This window comes from Tasmannia lanceolata, unplaced genomic scaffold (genome assembly GCF_043159265.1).
Source record: "Tasmannia lanceolata isolate RefF3 unplaced genomic scaffold, GAP_Taslan_0.1 ptg000044l, whole genome shotgun sequence".
NCBI classification, from domain to species: Eukaryota; Viridiplantae; Streptophyta; class Magnoliopsida; order Canellales; family Winteraceae; genus Tasmannia; species Tasmannia lanceolata.
The window spans coordinates 20,669,444-20,690,260 of NW_027518721.1; the positions used below are offsets into that span (position 1 = coordinate 20,669,444).

Sequence of the window (20,817 nt, forward strand, 5' to 3'; positions counted from 1 at the left end):
TATTATGTTCTTCGGTGGGTAGTATATATGTGGATGGTTGAAGGTAAGGGGTTGGAAGGCTTGTCTGGTTCAGAGTATTGGCTTCAATGTGTGTTATGAGTGACAGTATGTAGTGCGTTTCGCGGAGAAGGAAGGAAGGCTAATATGGGATTTTTGGGTTTCTCTGTGAATGTTTTTATTTTTGGGCCATCGGAGAAGTCTCCTATGGCAGGATAGGATGTAATGTAATGTGGTGGGACAACTTGTTCCCAGCTTTTGTATATTTTATCCAATATATGTGTGTGTGTGTGCGCGCGCGCGCGTGCGTGTGTGCGTGCCACTTTTTAAAAAAAAAAATTTGTTGTTTTGAATTGTCTGCACTTACTAAATCTTCTTAGCCGCTCATTGTTTTGTGTTTATTGTTTAGAAATTCTGTAGCATATTTTCTTAAGCATTTGGATTTTGTGTCAGATATACAGAGACTGTCCATTGAATCTGTGACATATAAATGAGAAAGGCTGCTTTGCTAGGATGGACATGCTTTAGTTAGGTAATGTTTCTACACGTTATGTACATTCTATGAAGAAATCATTTCTTTCATTTCACTTTACAGTGAAGAAGAAAAAATGCTTAAGTAACAATTTTCTTCCATCACTCTACTAAGCAAGCCAATTATTTGTCGATGGAATCAATTAAAAAAGAAGCTCATCATTGATGTTTTGTAGTGCAGATGTTTGGTAGACATATTATCTGCTTCTGTCCGCTTGTATTCATTTGTTGAGTGGAGAGATTAAAAAAAGTTGGACATTCCTTTCCAAGCATTTGGCTTCTGTACTGACCACATATCGTTAATTCCTCGTTCTTTCTAGAATATGGTGGCAACCGAAGTTACGACAGCTATGAGCCACATTGGTGAGCGGTCAACGAGTGACGTTGTCGTGAGGCTACGGACCCAGGAGGGAAGAGATGAATGGTTTTATTGTCATTCTCACATACTCATAGAGAAGAGCAACTACTTCGCTGACCGTCTCTCTGAGAATTGGCCCACGTGCCAGATCTTGGACTCCCGCAACTGTGTTGAAGTGTACTGCCAGGAAACGGAATTTGACCACCACGTTAGCGCTTTACGCCTGCTTTACATTCCTGACAACTCCATTCCAGATACTTGGCATGGAATCAGGAATGCACTTGGAATCCTCCGAGTCGCTGTCCAGCTTGGTTATCAGAAAATAGTCTCTGCCTGCGTGGAATACTTGGAAGCAGTTCCTTGGGAGGAGGCCGAGGAGGAGGAGATTCTAAGAATCATTCCAAGCCTTGGATCACAAGCGGAGCCCATCCTTGCCCGTTTACGGCCCGTCGATCCGGTAGCTGTCGTTGGAATTTTTCTCTCAGCAATTCATTTTGCCACGTCATCTCCCCCTTCTTCCATGAACGACCTGAAGTCCTCGGCCCAAGAACAGCTCGAGTATATGCTCACTGAGGACGATGATGCCCCTCTACTGACAGCCGATGATGGAATAAAATTCGAAGTGAGGAAATGCATGAGTGGTCTCTTAACCCGATTCTATGACCAATTGGAATCTGGTTTATGTGGGTCTTCCGAATTGGAATCTAAGACGGGCAAGAAACAGGTCCTACAGTCTTTCCTATCGGACTTGGCATGGGCTTGCCAGATTTTGGTGAAGTTAGAGATGATGAAAGACTTTGTTCACAGTTGGGTAGAGGCATCAGATATGATAGTGAAGGCTATGGATGGTCAGAGTCCAGATACCGACATGCTCGTGATGAAATTGAAAGTGATTGAGGTAGCTGTTAAGGTTTTAGAGGCCATTGGATATGGGACTGTTATCTTGCCAACTGCAAGGCGGCTTCACATGTTGAATGTATGGCTTCCTTTCGTAAGGAAAATGAAGGCTTTGCTGGATTCTGTTGGTCACAAAGAAGAGGATTGGGTAACATTTAAGATGGATGGTGAGCTTTGGCAGGGCTTGGAATCGGCGTTTGTTTCGATCGTGCTGGCATTGCCATCTGGGGACCAGGCAGAGATCTTGTCTAAGTGGTTAAGTGATGAACATATTCGATATCCAGACCTGACTGAGGCATTTGAAGTATGGTGTTACAGGTCCAAGGTTGCCAAGAGAAGGATGAATTTTGTAAGAGGTGTGAATGATGTGTGACTTGGAGTGTGTCCTTGATTGTCCGTTATTAGGATCACTGTTTCAAAATGTGAATGCGGGTCAAAACGTGACCAAAGCAAATCCTAGTCTACTCGGCACGACACAGTCTAGTACCTGGCTGATGCAGTTATAACTTACGAGAGTCAAAGGAGTTTTGATTGACTTTATATAGCAAAATGTGGACTCGGACGAGAATGCGGCCAAGGTAAAAGGGAGTCGACTCAGGGAGTCCACGATGTTGTAGGGGAGTTTTGAAGCTATGATTAAGATGCTTAATTCGAGGCTTAATCGAAGTAGAAAAGTTCTGTTATGTGACTAGTGTCACAGTTTGAAATATCTATATGGATAGGGGAGAGCTAGCTGCTTTCACCTAGAGAAATAGGCAATCTGTTTTGTAAGTTTTATCACTGCACTGAGCTGACTCTTTATTTGACTAGTATCTCTGTTAAATAAAAAGCTGAGAGTAAAGGTTGGTGTCCTATATCCAATCAAGGGGAGTGTGAATATCAATTTACCTTATGAATTTCAACTTCACTGACACAAGAAAGAAATAAAAGGAATGCTAAACTTAAGGGCGCCCTTGCGAAAACCAGCTACAAGGGTGACGGGACCATCTCATTAAAGTGCATTTATGTTGACACAAAAAAAAAAGTAAAATTAAAGGACTAATAAATTCACTTTGGTGAGGTGGTCATGAGGGTGCCCTTCAGTTTAGCATTCCTCAAGAAGTATAAATTAATAGACCTTAGCAAAGGCAGTGCCCCAGGAATAGGATACAATTTGTATTTTAATGCCAATCATTTACTTCTCTGAAGTGGATAGGATGGCACATCATTACAAGACAGTTTGGGCTAGGGAATCATTTGCTTCTGAAATGGTGTACGATTTGTGCAATATCAGCAAGGGGAATGATATATTCGCCCCTTTTTTTACTTGGGACAGCTCTATCTAGTGTAAAAGAGTGGTCATTAATACACTAGAGGGGTCTGTCCCAAGGAAAAAAAGGGGGTGAATTTATCAATTCTTTATCAGTAAATGCCACAAGCATGGTGGGCCCACCTCTTGATCACTTCCATTAGGGCCAACATTTTGGGTCCAACACCAAACCGGTCCTCATAAACATGCAGAAAGATTTTTGTAGTTGTGGAAATTCTAGGATCCGGTATATACACTGTTTGGTAAGGTTGCACTTACAATATTAGAATGTGCACTCAACCTGGTTTTCGCAGTCATAAGAAATGAGCAGGAGCACAATTCTAATTCTCCTTTTTTTTCTTTTTTTTTTGTGGGATCCCTGTTCCCACTTTCCTGTCCAAGCAAACAACTCCTTTTTAGAATGGGCTGTTAGGATTCGTTAGCTTATTTGTCATTATCTTCTTTATTTATTTTTATTGTGTTTTATCTCTTATTGAGTTGGTAGAATCCTATGGTAGTTGCTATTATCAGATGTGTTAAGAAGAGTTTGAGTAATCTAGGACTCTAGTTTGGTTAGTCTATTTAGTTGTACTGGACGTTTCTGCAAGGAATAAGAAAGGATAAGTATTTTTATGAGTATTTCCTCTCTAAAAGGAAGCCATTTTCTAATTTCTTTTGTGAGGTTCCTCACAACTGGTATCAGAGCAACTCCTGGGCATGACTAGGAGGCAACGACTGAAGATCATGGAAGGAAAGTATGTGGAACTGAAGGACCCGAACGAGAGGCTTGATTGAGTGAAATTACAGTTGCAACAACATGGTGATCTTCTTCAAAGGTTGCATGACACCCTCGATACCCTTTCTGTTACTGTTGTTGCTTTGCCTGGACATTCAACCGTGATTGGAGATGAAACGAGTAAGACTCCGGTTCGAGTTGAGATGGGAAATCATGGGGGGAGATCAGGGATGAATGATGGAGATCATAGATTCCTACACCGTCTTTCTAAGATCAACTTTCCTCACTTTGACATAAAGGATCCTACCGAGTGGGTTTATAAGGTGGAACAATTTTTTTCATATAAGAAAATACCGGAAGATCAACGGATCTCAATGGCCTCATTCCACATGGATGGTGCGGCGTCCCAGTGGTTCCAATGGTACCAACGAATTCATAAAACCATTTCGTGGCACGAGTTTCTTGAAGCCTTATGCACCAGATTCGGACCACTTGAATATGAGAGCTTCGATAGGGCTTTGGCAAAGATACAACAAAAAGGATATGTGCAGTTTACCACCAAGAATTTGAGCGTCTTGCTAATAGAGTTGAAGGGTGGTCTGAAGAAGCATTGCTCGGAAGTTTCACCATGGGTCTACGAAGTGAAATCTAGGGGTGTCAATGGGTCCAGACGGTCCGATGGATCGTTTGAATCTGAATGTTAATGAACGAGATCTAAACATATGAATAGGATCCATGGGCATATTTCGGATCATCAAATTTGGGATCCGAAAATTTTTGGATTGTGTATGGGAATGCCACAGATGCCGATTGGATAGTCATGATCCGAAATGGTTCATAAAAATACCCTCCAAATTTTGTTAATGCTAACCATTCTATGAAGGGTATTTTGGTCAAAACCTCTCTTATCACTTAATGAATCGGATGGGAATGCGATTTCACTCATTTCAGTCATTTTATTTCATACTTTCACGAAAGAAAAGAGAGAAGGGTTTTGTTCTTTATGCATCATATTCTTTGATAATAGTTATACATTATATTTGTGTATGTAATTTTAATTAGTTTTATTGTTTACAAGCATTATTATACACATAGATAAAATTTTAATTTAGTTGAAGAAAATGCATAGGGACACACTAATAGTGGACCGCATTCTAACTCTTTTTTTAAAAATTAATTGTTTACTTAGCTTAGTGGGACATAATAGGACACTCCGATGGACGGTCCGAATTAAAATGGATTGTGATCATGACGTGGAAAGTAGGATCCGAAGAACGAAGAACAATCCGACTCCGACCTGATCGATAAGGAATTTGAATGGATTGTGACTGTGACATAGGTGGATCCGACCCGAAGTGGATCCGTTGACACCCCTAGTGAAATCGGGTCGGAGGTGATGATGTTCAAGCCTGTGACTCTTACGGAGGCTACCCGACTCGCACGACGCCAGGAAGAAAAGCTTGCTCATAAAAAACGAGTTGACAAGAATAGTGGATTCCGTCCTACGCCGCCATCAAACATAACTTATGGGAACGATGGTGCAGGTAGGGGTGTAAATGGATATTCGAAAATTCGATTACCGTCCGCATCCGAATCCGTTTAAAGCAAATATTATCCGGATCCGTTTCAAGCGGAAATTATCCGAATCCGTTTATGAGATATCCAGCTCTTAGCGGATGCGAATCTGGTAAATAGTATATCCGATCCGGTTAACATCCGAATCCGAGAAGTAAATCCTTTTTATTTATTATTAATAATATCATTAATATTTATTTTTAGTAATGACACACTATCTTTTGTTTCTAAAGAAAAGCGAATTTTCGTTTTAGAAAAAAACAAAAACAAAAAGTGTTTTGGGTAGGAAATGAAGTAATCTCTCAATTTAAGGGCATTCTTGGAGTTTGACATGGCTTCTTTATGAAGCAACAAATGTGGGTTGTAGGATGAAAGAGACAAATGGATGATGGTGATTAAAAGAAGATGTCATAGTTTCTAGAGAATTTTAAAGCAAAAAAGCTATCTAGGTCATTGATGGTAAATTGACGGCTTAGATCAATTTTTCAACTTAGGGTTATATAAAAACCCAAAATACAATTAAAAGAGGGGACTTCTAAGGTTTGCAAGGAGAAGCAAGAGAGAGGAGAAAGGAGCAGGCTGAGACATCATCTTCGGCATTTCCTTGGTGCCTCCAACCCCACCAAAATCCACCGCCATCCCTCTCCACCTTCTCACAGCCACCTCCATCACCGCCAATCACCTCCATCTCTAACCCAATCCCCATATCCATCCTCATTTCTCTTCATCTTCCACAATCAGCACCCCCACTTCCCATGTTCAAAATAGCCCAACCCATTCCATCATATAAAAAAAAAAAAAAAACCCAAAGACCCTACTAACACCATCATCCATCTCCACCGCCTCTCTCTCTCTCTCTCTCTCTCTCTCTCTCTCTGCCTTTGTTTTAAAAGGAAGAAGATGATCTCATATATTTTAGCGTTTGAGAGTTAATTTTGTGAAGAGAAGGTAGAGGTCCGGTTTTAGGGTTTGGAAAATTCATTCGAGGAGTAAGAAGGAGAAGAAAGATAAAGTGCTGCAATAAAATGTTCGAATTTACCGGATAAACGGATACGGATAATATCCGAATTCGAACAATATCCGGCGGATACGAATTCGGTAATAGATATTAAATATCCGTCAAATTCGAATCCGAATCCTAATTCGGATAGTGTATACTGTAATCGAATTCGGATATAGCCATATCCGATTCGAATTCGATCCGTTTACACCCCCAGGTGCAGGGCCCAAACTTGTGGCTGATTCATATATGTCTCCAGTACAACGTCTTTCGTATGCTGAGATGAAAGCGCGGAGAGACAAGGGCCTCTGTTATAATTTTGATGAGCAATTTAAGCGAGGTCATCGTTGCAAGAGTATGCAAATTTACCTATTGGATGGAGATGAAGAGAAGGAAGGAGAGGATGCAGTAGTAGACGTCGACTTTCCTCGTTTCCCACCTTGAGGACAAAGTGTTTTTCAAGCAGAGGGGAATGTTAGGATTCGTTAGCTTATTTGTCATTATCTTCTTTATTTATTTATATTGTGTTTTATCTCTTATTGAGTTGGTAGAATCCTATGGTAGTTGCTATTATCAGATGTGTTAAGAAGAGTTTGAGTAATCTAGGACTCTAGTTTGGTTAGTCTATTTAGTTGTACTGGACGTTTCTGCAAGGAATAAGAAAGGATAAGTATTTTTATGAGTATTTCCTCTCTAAAAGGAAGCCATTTTCTAATTTCTTTTGTGAGGTTCCTCACAACTGGTATCAGAGCAACTCCTGGGCATGACTAGGAGGCAACAACAACTGAAGATCATGGAAGGAAAGAATGTGGAACTGAAGGACCCGAACGAGAGGCTTGATTGAGTGGAATTACAGTTGCAACAACATGGTGATCTTCTTCAAAGGTTGCATGACACCCTCGATACCCTTTCTGTTACTGTTGTTGCTTTGGCTGGACATTCAACCGTGATTGGAGATGAAACGGGTAAGACTCCGGTTCGAGTTGAGATGGGAAATCAAGGGGGGAGATCAGGGATGAATGATGGAGATCATAGATTCCTACACCGTCTTTCCAAGATCAACTTTCCTCACTTTGACAGAAAGGATCCTACCGAGTGGGTTTATAAGGTGGAGCAATTTTTTTCATATCACAAAATACTGGAAGATCAACGGATCCCATTGGCCTCATTCCACATGGATGGTGCGGCGTCCCAGTGGTTCCAATGGTACCAACGAATTCATAAAACCATTTCGTGGCACGAGTTTGTTGAAGCCTTATGCACTAGATTCGGACCACTTGAATATGAGAGCTTGGATGGGGCTTTGGCAAAGATTCAACAAAAAGGATATGTGCAGTTTACCACCAAGAATTTGAGCGTCTTGCTAATAGAGTTGAAGGGTGGTCTGAAGAAGCATTGCTTGGAAGTTTCACCATGGGTCTGCGAAGTGAAATCTAGGAGTGTCAATGGGTCCAGACGGTCCGATGGATCGTCTGAATCCGAATGTTAATGAACGGGATCTAAACATATGAATAGGATCCATGGGCATATTTCGGATCATCAAATTTGGGATCCGAAAAATTTTGGATTGTGTATGGGCATGCCACAGATGCCCATTGGATAGTCATGATCCAAAATGGTTTACAAAAATACCCTCCAAATTTTGTTAATGCTAACCATTCTATAAAGGGTATTTTGGTCAAAACCTCTCTTCTCACTTAATGAATCGGATGGGAATGCGATTTCACTCATTTCAGTCATTTCATTTCATACTTTCACGAAGGAAAAGAGAGAGGGGTTTTGTTCTTTATGCATCATATTCTTTGATGATAGTTATACATTATATTTGTGTATGTAATTTTAATTATTTTTATTGTTTACAAGCATTATTATACACATAGATAAAATTTTAATTTAGTTGAAGAAAATGCATAGGGACACACTAATAGTGGACCGCATTCTATCTCTTTTTTTTAAAAAATTAATTGTTTACTTAGCTTAGTGGGACATAATAGGACACTCCGATGGACGGTCCGAATTAAAATGGATCGTGATCATGAGGTGGAAAGTAGGATCTGAAGAACGAAGAACAATCCGACTCCGACCCGATCGATAAGGAATTTGAATGAATTGTGACTGTGACATAGGTGGATCCGACCCGAAGTGGATCTGTTGACACCCCTAGTGAAATCGGGTCGGAGGTGATGATGTTCAAGCCTGTGACTCTTACGGAGGCCACCCGACTCACACGACGCTAGGAAGAAAAGCTTGCTCATCAAAAACGAGTTGACAAGAATAGTGGATTCCGTCCTACGCCGCCACCAAACATAACTTATGGGAACTATGGTGCAGGGCCCAAACTTGTGGCTGATTCATATATGTCTCCGATACAACGTCTTTCGTATGCTGAGATGAAAGCGCGGAGAGACAAGGGCCTCTGTTATAATTGTGATGAGCAATTTAAGCGAGGTCATCGTTGCAAGAGTATGCAAATTTACCTATTGGATGGAGATGAAGAGAAGGAAGGAGAGGATGCAGTAGTAGACGTCGACTTTCCTCGTTTCCCACCTTGAGGACAAAGTGTTTTTCAAGCAGAGGGGAATGTTAGGATTCGTTAGCTTATTTGTCATTATCTTCTTTATTTATTTATATTGTGTTTTATCTCTTATTGAGTTGGTAGAATCCTATTGGTAGTTGCTATTATCAGGTGTGTTTAGAAGAGTTTGAGTCATTTAGGACTCCAGTTTAGTTAGTCTATTTAGTTGTATTGGACCTTTCTACAGGGAATAAGAAAGGATTAGTATTTTTATGATTATTTTCTCTCTAAAAGGAAGCCATTTTCTGATTTCTTTTGTGAGGTTCCTCACATGGGCACCGATGACTCGAGGAGACAAATTAGCCACATTATTTGTCTCTCTTGCGAGCTTTCTGCTTAGTGCGAGGAATAAGATTTTAGCACTCGAGTTGATGCCACTGCATTTCGCAATATTTTGTCAAAATGACCAAGTCACCCCAACTCACAGTGCAATGTTCTCTTTTACTTAAGGTTACTAATATTTGCACTTAACCTATTTTGATAATTGCACTAACTCATCTTGTCTTTTCTTTTTTAAAGGGCATTTTCTAGGGTTATTATAGTTCCCAAAAAGTGTGGAAGCCCGTTAAAAAGAAACGACCATCTGAGTTTGTGCAATTATTAAAACATAGTAGTGCCCCAAGAAGGTGGTATTCTGATTCTGCCAGAATCGGAATGAAATTTTTATACAAGTAGATCCATCGTTCTAAGAATATTGTTGGCCATCATAAATCTGGTTGTGATTGTCTTGGCCCCTCTTATGGGATAATTCTAGATCTTTGATTCTAGACCTTTGATTCTTACCTCTGTTCACCCCCCAAATTTTCTACTAGAATTGTATAACCTCAGATATGTAATGTGCAAGCTATACAGTTGGATGTTTCTCTTCAGTCTTGAATTTCCTCCTATAAGCTGTAATACAGTGTATGGGCTGAACAGAGTCTTACACTTATATTTTGATCATTGATCACTCCTATACTCTGATCATTCAGAGGTGAATAATTTTGTACTCTTCTCTCTTTTTAACTAGTGAAATGATATCAGAACAACCATATTTTGATTATTTTCACTAACCATCTTGTCTTTTAGTGTTTAAAGAGGGGAATGTTATCAGCACTACATTATTTGATATTTGCACAAACCCAGCTGTCTTTTTTTCTTTAATTGGCTCCTGAGAGCTTCTGGGGAAATGTATGGGTATGTGAAAATATCAGAATAAGGTTGTGCTGATAACATTTCCCTTTAACTATTACAGAAAGAAATATCTGTCTTTCAATCGACTATCCAAAAGTGGGGTACCATCCCCTTATAATTTGTAAGGCTCTGCTGCTTCTTTGCCTGATTAGATATGGGACATATGGTGTGCCCATCACCTATGTATTTGTCTCCTTCTCTGGAAGATAAATTGCAAGATCCATCTGCAAAGGCCTTGCCTCTAAACATAAAATGTAAGACCCTGTTTGTTTTGGATTTTGAGAACAGAATATGAGTCCAAAACTGATTATTGGACTCAAAATTACTTTTAGACCATGTTTGCCAACCATGAAAAATTATTCCATGGAATAATTGTGGGCACAATTATGTGAGAGGAGGGAGAGACTTGAGTGGGCAGGAGTGATGAGAGCATAAGATAGGCCAAGAAAATAGTGAAAAAAAAAATACCTGTTTTTTTTTTCTTGATTTTTAAAAGCTTTACATGCTCCTCTAACTCTCACCCACACATTTCTCCCTCTCCAGCCCATCTCTCACAATTGGACCCACAAATATTCCACGGACTATTTTTCAAGGGTAGCCAACATGGCCTAAATGTAATTTGAGTCCAATAATCACTTTTGGACCCGCAATTGGTTCCCAAAATCCAAAACAAACACGGTCTAAATGTAATTTTGAGTCCAACAAACACTTTTGGATCTTCAATCGGTTCTCAAAATCCAAAACAAACACGGCCTAAGTAGTCCTCACTGTTCTCGCGTGTTAGGCCTAAGATTGGTAACAGATATGACAGTGACGTAAGAGCCGAGTTGGAGGAGGGAGCTGAGAAGCTGAGCCCTGCGCAAAGAGCAAACGAGGTCAGAATGACCAACCCGGAGTGTTACTCCGGACAGGCCCTTCGACACTCAAGTCAGTATGAGCAAGAGTGCAGAGCTAGTTTTTAGAGTGGTGGGTGAGAAGTTATTACAATGTTTATGAGCTTTGGAAGCCATTTTATAGAGAAAAATTGGGGTAGTTGGGGAGTTAATGCTCCAAGACAGGTGTCGACCAGCTATAGCTCCAAGTTCACCTACTCTGTGATAATTACCAAACTACCCCTGCTGACGCGGGGTCTGCGGTGGGCCCCCCTCAAGACACATGTCGACAGCTAATAGGCTGCTGTTTTTACACCCCATCAGTTGCCCCCCCAGTTCTCCAAGTTATTATGGTGACTTGGGGAAATGTTGTAGGGTACATCTCTGATTGGCAGTGGTCGAGGCCCGGCCTGTGAGGCAGTCCAGAATTTGGAGCAGTCCGGAATCTGGGGCAGTCCGGAATCTGGAGCAGTCCGGAATCTGGAGCAGTCCGGGAATTGGAGCAGTCCGGAATCTGGAGCGGTCCGAAAATTAGAGCGGTCCGGAATCTAGAGCAGTGCGGAGTTGATAGCAGTCCGGAGTTTGTCAGTCCGGCTCTGGCCGGACTGCTTTTGTCGCGTAGCGAGACGCGTCATATCCAGTCCGGCTTGGGCCGGACTGCTTTTGTCGCGTAGCGAGATGCGTCATATCCAGTCCGGCTTGGGCCGGATTGCTTTTTGTCGCGTAGCGAGACGCGTAATATCCAGTCCGGCTTGGGCCGGATTGCTTTTTGTCGCGTAGCGAGACGCGTCATATCCAGTCCGGCTTGGACCGGACTGCTTTTTGTCGTTTAGTGAGACGCGTCATATCCAGTCCGGCTTGGGCCAGACTGCTTTTTGTCATTTAGCAAGACGCGTCATATCCAGTCCGGCTTGGACCGGACTGCTTTTTGTCGTTTAGTGAGACGCGTCATATCCAGTCCGGCTTGGGCCAGACTGCTTTTTGTCATTTAGCAAGACGCGTCATATCCAGTCCGGCTTGGGCCGGACTGCTTTTTGTCGTTTAGTGAGACGCGTCATATCCAGTCCGGCTTGGGCCGGACTGCTTTTTGTCATTTAGCAAGACGCGTCATATCCAGTCCGGCTTGGCCCAGACTGCTTTTTGTCGTTTGGCAAGACACGTCATTGCTTTTTGTCGTTTAGCGAGACGCGTCATATCCAGTCCGGCTTGGGCCGGACTGCTTTTTGTCGCCGGACTCAAATTATTTTGAAGGCCACCCTCCACACAAGTACGCGCGTATTTTCACTTATGCCCTTGCCCCGAAGTTTGTGCCCGTTATTAATGAAAGACACGCGGCACCTTTCAAGCGTCCTCGAAATGTGTGTCCTTCATTTAATGCCCCCGCCTCAGAAAAACCTATAAAGAGGAGGTTTCCACCTTTCATTTTTCACTTTTTACTTCTCCTCCTCTTCTTTTCTCTGCCAGTTTGGCGAAGGCCAGTTCAGCTCGTGTAGTTTTGTGGTAGGGAACGGCGGTGGATTCGGGAGCTTTCAGTTCGATACCCGGAGGTTTCAGTTCGGACCGGTAATTTTCTTGAGCGCGTCTCATTCGTTTCTTTTCCTGCTTTTATGTCTAGTAGCTCTAGTTCTGAGTCCGGTTCGGGGGAGTCGTCTTCTAGTAGTCCAGGGTCTAGATCGTCGATTATGACCCAGGATAGGCCGACCTGGTCACCAGCCCCGAAAATGGCAAGTCCAGATGTCAGTGTGGATGTCATAGGTAGCGACGAGGAAGTGGTGGAGGACGAAGTGATATTGGACTTGAACGCCATTCCGCTTCCGACAGATAGTTACATCCCACTGGGGGGAGTGTTGGTAGTGACGCCGGCGAGGCGTCCACAACGTTTATCCCTGGCCGGGCCGTTGAGGTCGTGGCAAGGGCCCAGATGGATGCCAATCCCAAATACAACATACAGGCTCTCAACGAGGAGAATCACCTGGATGAATCCATGATGGTGGTGATTAGGGATAAATACTGTATTCCATCCAGGTTTGGGCTGAGGGAGGCGACGGAGGGAGATAGGGCTTGTAACGAAAGCTTTGACATTTGCATATACGATGAGTCGTTGAGAGCCGGACTCAGATTTCCTATGCACCCATTCTTCGCCTCGGTGCTTCAATACTACGGGCTGGCTCCGGCTCAGGTAGCGCCGAACTCATGGAGGCTACTGACAGGGTTCGTATACCTCGTTCAGGGCCGGCTTCAGAGGAATTTGTCAGTGCCGCTGTTCCGCCTGTGTGCGCAATTGAAGAAGCACAAGGGCGGGGGTTGGATCTACATTAGCCAGCGCCCGGAGGTGAAAATGATCACTAGTATTCCTTCCTCGATACACTTGTGGAGAAACAGGTCCTTTTATGTCGAGGACAGGGAGTCCAGCGAGCCCTGGCCGGTTCCTTTGACATGGGGCACCCCGGATATAGTCGCGATGAGTCGCAAGCCGTTTCTTGAGGGTGAAGATGCGATGACGCTTGCCTTGCTTCGGGAGGTGCTGGACCGTGAGGGACCTACTGACTGTTCGGACTTCCAAGGGGAAGAGGTTCTGGTCGGGTTGGGCTTTAGTACTGCGACCCGGGCACGTACGTGGCTAGTCTTGTTTAAAACTTATCTTTCCTCTTTTTCCTTGCTTTTGACTGGTTTCGCTTGTGTGTCGATTTTCAGAGATGCAGCAACAGTCTTTGATAGACAAAATGAGGAAGGGGGCGTTTGGGAAGACCCAACAGGGCCAGAAAAGAAAGACCGTAGAGATGGCGAGTCCGGCGCCATCCCAGGCCACGGCACCGCCTGCTAAGGCCAAGACAGTGGTTAAGTTGGTGGGCACCCATAGCCGTGGCGTGGAATCTTCCAAGTCGGGAAGGGCATCAGCTGGAGCCCGTCCACCCACGATGATGACTGGAGACAATGTTTTTTGGCTCAGCTGGGCCGTCCAGAAGAACGACACCGGCCTGGGTGAGACCCGGGTGGCTAAGGAGCTCCTTAGTAAAGTCCTCCTTAGTAGTGACAAGCAGCAGGTTCTCAACGAACTTCCTGCCGCGGCTGAAGAGGCCATTTTTTCGTCAGCTTACCAGGTGAAATGCCTTTCAAGTGTTTATTTATTTTTGCTCTATCCCTCACTTTTCTGTGCTAATGCTGGTCGATCTGCCTCCAAATTTTGTTGTACTATAATGACCTCAACCAGAAGAGTCAGAAGTTTGCGGAGGCGATAACGAAATCCGATGAGGAGAACGGCAAGCTGATTCAAGAGGCAAAAGAGCTTCAGAGGACTATTGAAAAGTCGGCTGAGGAAAACAAGCAGCTTAAAGAAGATTTCGCCGCTCAGCTGACTGCGCAGAAGGAGAAAGCGGTGGAAGCCCTCAACGTCCAGAGGGAGAGAGCCCGAGAGAGGCAAGAAGTGGCCGTTCAAAGAAAGGAGGACGAACTCGTCGCCCTATCTAGTGAGGTGTACAAAATTGGGTTCTATGACTGCCTTGAGCAGGTTAAGGAATCAAATCCGGGCGTTGACCTGACATGAATGGTTCTCCCCGACCTACCGACGATTGGTGGTGATGAGCCGGCCACCACGGCCGCACCCTCTGCTCCAGGGACAGATTTAGCGATAGATGGCAGCAGGGAGGCGCCTTGATCTCCTCTTCTCTCTTTTTGGCGATTTCTTGATTTCTTTTTATAATGGCCCCTTGGAGGCCCAACTTTTTTAACAGCCTTTTGAGGCGTTATCCTTGTAACGGTCCTTAGAGGCCTTAACTTGTGAATGGAAAGTAAACTCTTATTGCCCACCCCTTTTCCACTTGTCTGTCTCTGGTTTATACTGTTTGGCCGTATACTGTGTTGATTTTGCTCCAGACGGGCGTCCTGGGCTTGGGTTAATCCTAGTGGGCTAGGTTTCTCAGGAGCTTTGGTTTTTGCATCCGGGCTGGTTCCGGACCAGGAGTGGGCTCCCGGTCTTTGTGGAGACGAGCCATGGCGAACCAAGCGTCGAGTACCCTAGTTTTAGTGAACTGGGTTTCCAGGGAGCTTTGGTTTTTGCATCCGGACTGGTTCCGGACCAGGAGTGGGCTCCTGGTCTTTGCGGAGACGAGCCGTGGCGAACCAAGCATCGAGTACCCTAGTGTTAGTGAGCTGGGTTTCCAAGTTGATGAGTACTCAAGTTTTAGCGAACTGGGTTTCCAGGGAACTTTGGTTTTTGCATCCGGGCTGGTTCCGGACCAGGAGTGGGCTCCCGGTCTTTGAGGAGACGAGCCGTGGCGAACCAAGCGTCGAGTACCCTAGTTTTAGTGAACTGGGTTTCCAAGTTGATGAGTACCCAAGTTTTAGCGAACTGGGTTTCCAGGGAGCTTTGATTTTTGCATCCGGGCTAGTTCCGGACCAGGAGTGGGCTCCTGGTCTTTGCGGAGACGAGCCGTGGCGAACCAAGTGTCGAGTACCCTAGTTTTAGTGAACTGGGTTTCCAATTTGATGAGTATGAAGAGTTTTGCAAACGAGCTTCTTTCATTCACATTCAGTATATATTTACAAAGTCATTTTTGCGCCGAGTAGCCCGCTACTGATGGTATTTGCGAAGGTTCTTTGAGTTCCAGGCATGGGGTAATAGCTGTTCCTCGAGTGTCTCCAGTTTATAACTCCCCGGACGCACCACCTCTTTTACTCGGTAAGGCCCCTCCCAGGTTGGGGAGAGTTTTCCGACCTTCTTGGGTTGGGAGATAGCAGCTTTCCTTAAGACCAGTTCCCCTACTCGGAATTCTCTGCTTGTAGGCGGCGACTCTTATTAGGGATTCTTCTCTGGCCTCCTCCAATAAGTCGAGATTTGCGCGGAGTCCGTCACCATTGAGCTGTTCATTGAAGTTGTTGACTCTGGGAGAAGGGGTGCCTACATGACCGGTATCACTGCCTCTGTTCCAAAGGACAGGTTGAACGGTGATTCACCCGTTGGTGCATGCAGGGTGATACGATATGCCCATAGGACGTGATAAAGCTCATCTGTCCATCGGCCAGCTTTTTCGTCCAGCCTTTTCTTTATCCCTTGCAGTAGGATTCGGTTTGTCACTTCCGTCTGCCCATTGGTCTGTGGGTGTGCTACTGAGGTGAACCTCTGCTCAATCTTCAAGTCGAAGCAAAACTTCTGAAAATTTCGGCAGTCGAACTGTTTACCGTTGTCTATTATCAAGGCGCGAGGGATCCCAAATCTGCAGACCACTGACTTCCAAAAGAAATTCTGCACGTTCTGCTTAATGATCTGGGTTAGAGGTTCAGCCTCCACCCATTTGGTAAAATAATCGATGGCCACTACTACGAAGGTGCGCCTTCCGGAGGCCGGCGGAAAGGGGCCCAAGATGTCCATTCCCCATATTGCGAAGGGTAGCGGGCTGATGATTGGAGCCATAGATACAGCGGGCTGATGAATGGTGGGCGAAAACTTCTGGCATCTCTCACACTTCTTGACCAGAGCCAGTGCGTCTTGTCTCAATGTCGGCCAGTACAGACCTCTCAGCAAAACTTTGATCGCCAGGGCCTTGCCCCCCAGATGTTCCCCACAAATACCTTCGTGTGTCTCTTGCAGGGCGTACGTGGCATCGCTGGGCCGGAGACACTTCAAGTACGGGAGGGTGTAGGACCTTTTGTACAGGTTCTCACCGTCGAGTGAAAACCGGGCTGCCCTTTGGATCACCTTGCGGGCTTCTTTCTTGGTCTCGGGTAGTTTTCCACTACGCAGGTAGTCGACGATCTCGTCCATCCAGCAGGACTCGTGCTCTACCTGCATGACTTCAGCGCCCTTTCTTTCGATACTGGAGCTCTGTAGAAACTCCATACATATATTTCCGAGAGTCGTGTATCCGGATGCGGCCGGCTTAGACAGTACATCTGCTTTTGTATTCTCTGTTCTGGGAATTCTGACGACCTCGAAACTTTTGAACTTGCGGATAACTGTCGCACCTAGGAGAGGTACTTGATCATACGCTCGTCGCAGGCTTCGTATGCTCCTTGGATCTGGTTTGCAACCAACTGGGAATCACAGTAGGCTTTCAATCTTTGGGCGCTAGTTTGGACTGCAAGATTCATTCCGGCGAGGAGGGCTTCATATTCAGCCTCATTGTTGGATGCGCGGAATCCGAACCTCAAGGCGTAGTCTAGAGTGAAGCTCTCCGGCCCGGTTAGAACCAGACCGGCTCCGCAGCCAACCTTGTTCGAAGATCCGTCCACGTGCACTTCCCAGAGCGGTTCGGCGGTTGAAGGGCCCTGTTCCGCTGGTGGTACGGGGATGATTTCTGTTCCGGCTTCAGCTTTTGCTAGCTCCTCAGCTGCAATTGCCTTTTCCGCCGTTGGGGCTTGGGCGACCTCAGGATCAGTGCTCTGCTGGGGGATGGTGCATTCAGTGACGAAATCAGCTAATACTTGAGCCTTGATCGCGGGCCTTGGCATGTACCGGATGTCAAACTCACTCAGTTCCACGGCCCATTTCACGAGTCGTCCTGAGGTGTCCGGCTTGTGGAGAACTTGCCTTAGCGGCTGGTCAGTCAGGACCTTTATCGTGTGAGCTTGAAAGTACGGTCTCAACTTCCTAGCTGCCATAATCAGGGCGTAAGCCAACTTCTCGACCTGCTGGTATCTGACTTCGGCATCGTGCAGGACTTTGCTAACATAGTAGACTGGTTGCTGTTGGCTGCGCTCTTCACGAACTAAGACTGCTGCCAGAGCCAGGGGGCTTATAGACAGGTATAAGAGTAACTCCTCACCAGGCTCCGGCTTCGTCAATAGTGGTGGAGAGGACAAATATTGCTTTAATTCCTCGAAGGCGTTCTGGCACTCCTCTGTCCAGGGCGCGGTCTTGAGTCCTTTGACTGCGTTGAAGAAGGGGAGACACCTCTCCGCAGATTTTGAGATGAACCGCCCAAGCGCGGCTACCATCCCGGTCAGTCGCTGCACTTCTCTGATGGTTTTTGGCGGAGTGAGCTCCACCACAGCCTTGATTTTCTCTGGATTGGCCTCTATCCCTCTTTGGCTAACCATAAACCCTAGGAACTTTCCCGAGCTGACACCAAAGGTGCACTTGGTGGGATTGAGCTTCATCTTATGGTTTCTCAGGATTTGAAATGTTTCTTTCAAGTCGGAGACATGATCTTGCGCGCTTCGGCTTTTGACCAGCATGTCGTCGACATAGACTTCCATGTTGCGGCCGATCTGATTCCGGAAGAGCTTGTTTACCAGCCTCTGATATGTGGCCCCGGCGTTTTTCAGGCCGAAGGGCATGACACGGTAGCAGTAGGTTCCTTGGTCTGTGACAAAGGAGGTCTTCGGTATATCGGATTCATACATTCTGATCTGATTATATCCGGAAAAGGCATCCATGAAGCTCAATAACTCGTGACCTGCGGTGGCGTCGATGAGCTGATCGACCTTTGGGAGCGGGTAGCTGTCCTTGGGGCAGGCTTTATTCAGATCAGTGAAGTCGACACAGGTTCTCCATTTCCCATTTGCCTTTTTTCACCAGGACTACGTTTGCCAACCAGTCCGGGTATTGGATTTCTAGAATGAAGTCGGCTTTCAAGAGCCTCTCCACTTCTTCTTTGATCGCCTGCCGCCTTTCGAGGGCGAAGTGTCTTCTTTTCTGCTTTACCGGCCCGCAGGTTGGGTCAACACCTAGTCTGTGCATGCTGACCTCCGGGTTAATACCGAGCATGTCCACGGGGGCCCATGCGAAGACATCTGCGTTGTCCTGAAGAAATTGGGTGAGGCTGCGCCGGGTGCCGTTGTCTAGAGAGGAGCCGATCTGAACGACCTTCTCATCATCATTCTCGCACAGGGGGATGGAAATAAGGTCTTTGGCGGGCTGAGTTCCCTGAGCTTCATCCCTCAGGTCCAGTAGCTCGATCGGCAACGACTCCGTCGCATTTTTGCCCTTGAGTGCCATTGCATAACACTCCCTAGATTGCGGCTGGTCCCCCCTTACTTCTCCAACGCCGTTTGGCGTAATAAACTTCATCTTTTGGTGATAAGCAGACGCGACGGCGCGGATCAGGTTCTGGCCAGGCTGTCCTAAAATAGCGTTATAGACCGAAGTGGCCCTCACTACTAGGAAGTTGACCATGACGAAAGCTTGGCAAGGTGGATCCCCGACGAGGACAGGAAGTTCGATTTGTCCCTCCACCTTGACGACCTCTCCAGAGAAGCCGAAAAGATCTGAATTCGCCGGCCTTAAGCGGTCGTCACCTATCATCATCCTTTCGAAGGCGTGATAGTATAAAATGTCGGCTGAGCTCCCATTGTCTACCAGGATTTTCTTCAGCTCCCAGTTTGCGACGAGCAAGGTGAGGACCAGGGCGTCGTCATGTGGTAATATCAAGTTGTCAAGGTCCGCATCCGAGAAGGAGATCTCATTCTCCGTCTTCGCCTTCTTGCTGGATGTGTGCACGATATTGACTCGGCGTGCGTATGCTTTTCGAGCAGGGGACGAGGTGCCTCCAGCTGCCGGACCACCCATGATTGTGCCAATGACTCCCCTTGGTTGGGAGCGGTGCACCTCTGGTTGCGGACTAGGCGGCGGAGGAGATTGTCTCCGGGCTGGGGGCGGTTGAGACCGCCGAGGGCTCCGGCCCCGGGGACCTTTCTCCTTGGGCTCACTTTTGTGGGCATCACTTCGGACATATTTTTTCAAATAGCCCCTGCTGATCAATTGCTCGATCTCCTCCTTCAGCTGCCAGCAGTCGTCCGTGTCGTGGCCGTGGTCCCTGTGGAACCGGCAATATTTCGACTTGTCTCTCCTGTTTTCCTTAGAGATCATTGGGGTTGGCCACTTTACGAACTCTTCTCCGCTGATAGCGGCCAGTATATGTCTTCGGGAAGTGTTGAGAGGGGTGAAGTTCTCCTCCCTCCCCTGGGGGGATTTTTCTCTTCTGACGGCCTTGTCATCCCTACGTTGTTTAGCGGGGTTCTTATCTTCAGAGGTTCTCCTCCGATTCGCGTCTAGGGCAGCCAGGGTCTCTTCCACCGATATATATTCTCCGCCCCAGCCATTAGATCTGCTAGGGAGTGCGGATTCCGGCGGGCCACTGCTCGGCGGAAATCATTTGATCTAGCACCTGCGAGAAGTGCGTTCGTAGCGGCCGAGGGGTCTAAATTTGGCACTTGGAGTGCCTCCCTGTTGAAGCGGCTGACGAAGGCTTTGAGAGGTTCATTATCCTCCTGCCGCAAGGCCATCAGGGATGCTGTGGTTTTCCTTGACCTGCGACTGCTCATGAAGTGGCGGACTAGATCTTCCCCGAAGTCGTCGAAGTTGCTGATGGAGTTCGGCCTGATCCTTGAGTACCAGTCCCTTGCCGCACCGGTCAGGGTCGTCGGGAATGCTCTACAAAGAAAACCGTCTGACGCACCGTGGAGGAGTATCATTGTTCGGAACGTCTCTAAGTGGTCCACGGGGTCAGTGGTCCCATCATACTGCGGGATAGTTGGCATTTTAAATCCCCTGGGTGGTGGGGCACCCATCATATCGTCGGCGAACGGCGTTCTGCTTGAGAATGCCCTAGAAACAGGCCGGCTTTGATCCTTAGCCAGCTCTTCAATTCTGTGGTCTATCTCTTCTATTCTCCGCAGCATCGGGTCAGCTCTACGGTCTGGTGACCTGTTTCTTTCCACAGATTGGCTCGCCGCGGAGCCGGAGTGGCTTTCCGGACTCCTACGACGGGACCGGAATTTTGCCTGTGGTGCGCGTTCTTCATGAGCTCGGCGCCTCTGCGCAAAGCGAGACCGCGACCTCCGACGGCGGTGCGGCTCTGTCTGTGCATGTCTGGCTG

General features: G+C 46.2%; 1 protein-coding gene across 5 annotated transcripts in view; it reads left to right on the forward strand.

Moving 5' to 3' along the window:
- Window positions 1-20,817, forward strand: part of LOC143863820 (BTB/POZ domain-containing protein) — a 40,047-nt gene that overhangs the window by 5,463 nt on the left and 13,767 nt on the right. Inside the window, exons 2-3 of one of the 5 annotated variants that reach the window (XM_077374592.1) lie at window positions 451-529; window positions 710-2,612. The exons of 1 other annotated variant lie outside the window; for it this stretch is intronic. In XM_077374592.1, coding sequence (XP_077230707.1) covers window positions 852-2,156 — 1,305 coding nt within the window. In that variant the 5' untranslated portion in view covers window positions 451-529; window positions 710-851 and the 3' untranslated portion in view covers window positions 2,157-2,612. Of the gene's footprint in view, window positions 1-450; window positions 530-709; window positions 2,613-20,817 lie in introns of those variants that run through there. 3 more of the 5 variants (XM_077374591.1, XM_077374589.1, XM_077374593.1) reach the window with 3 other exon arrangements.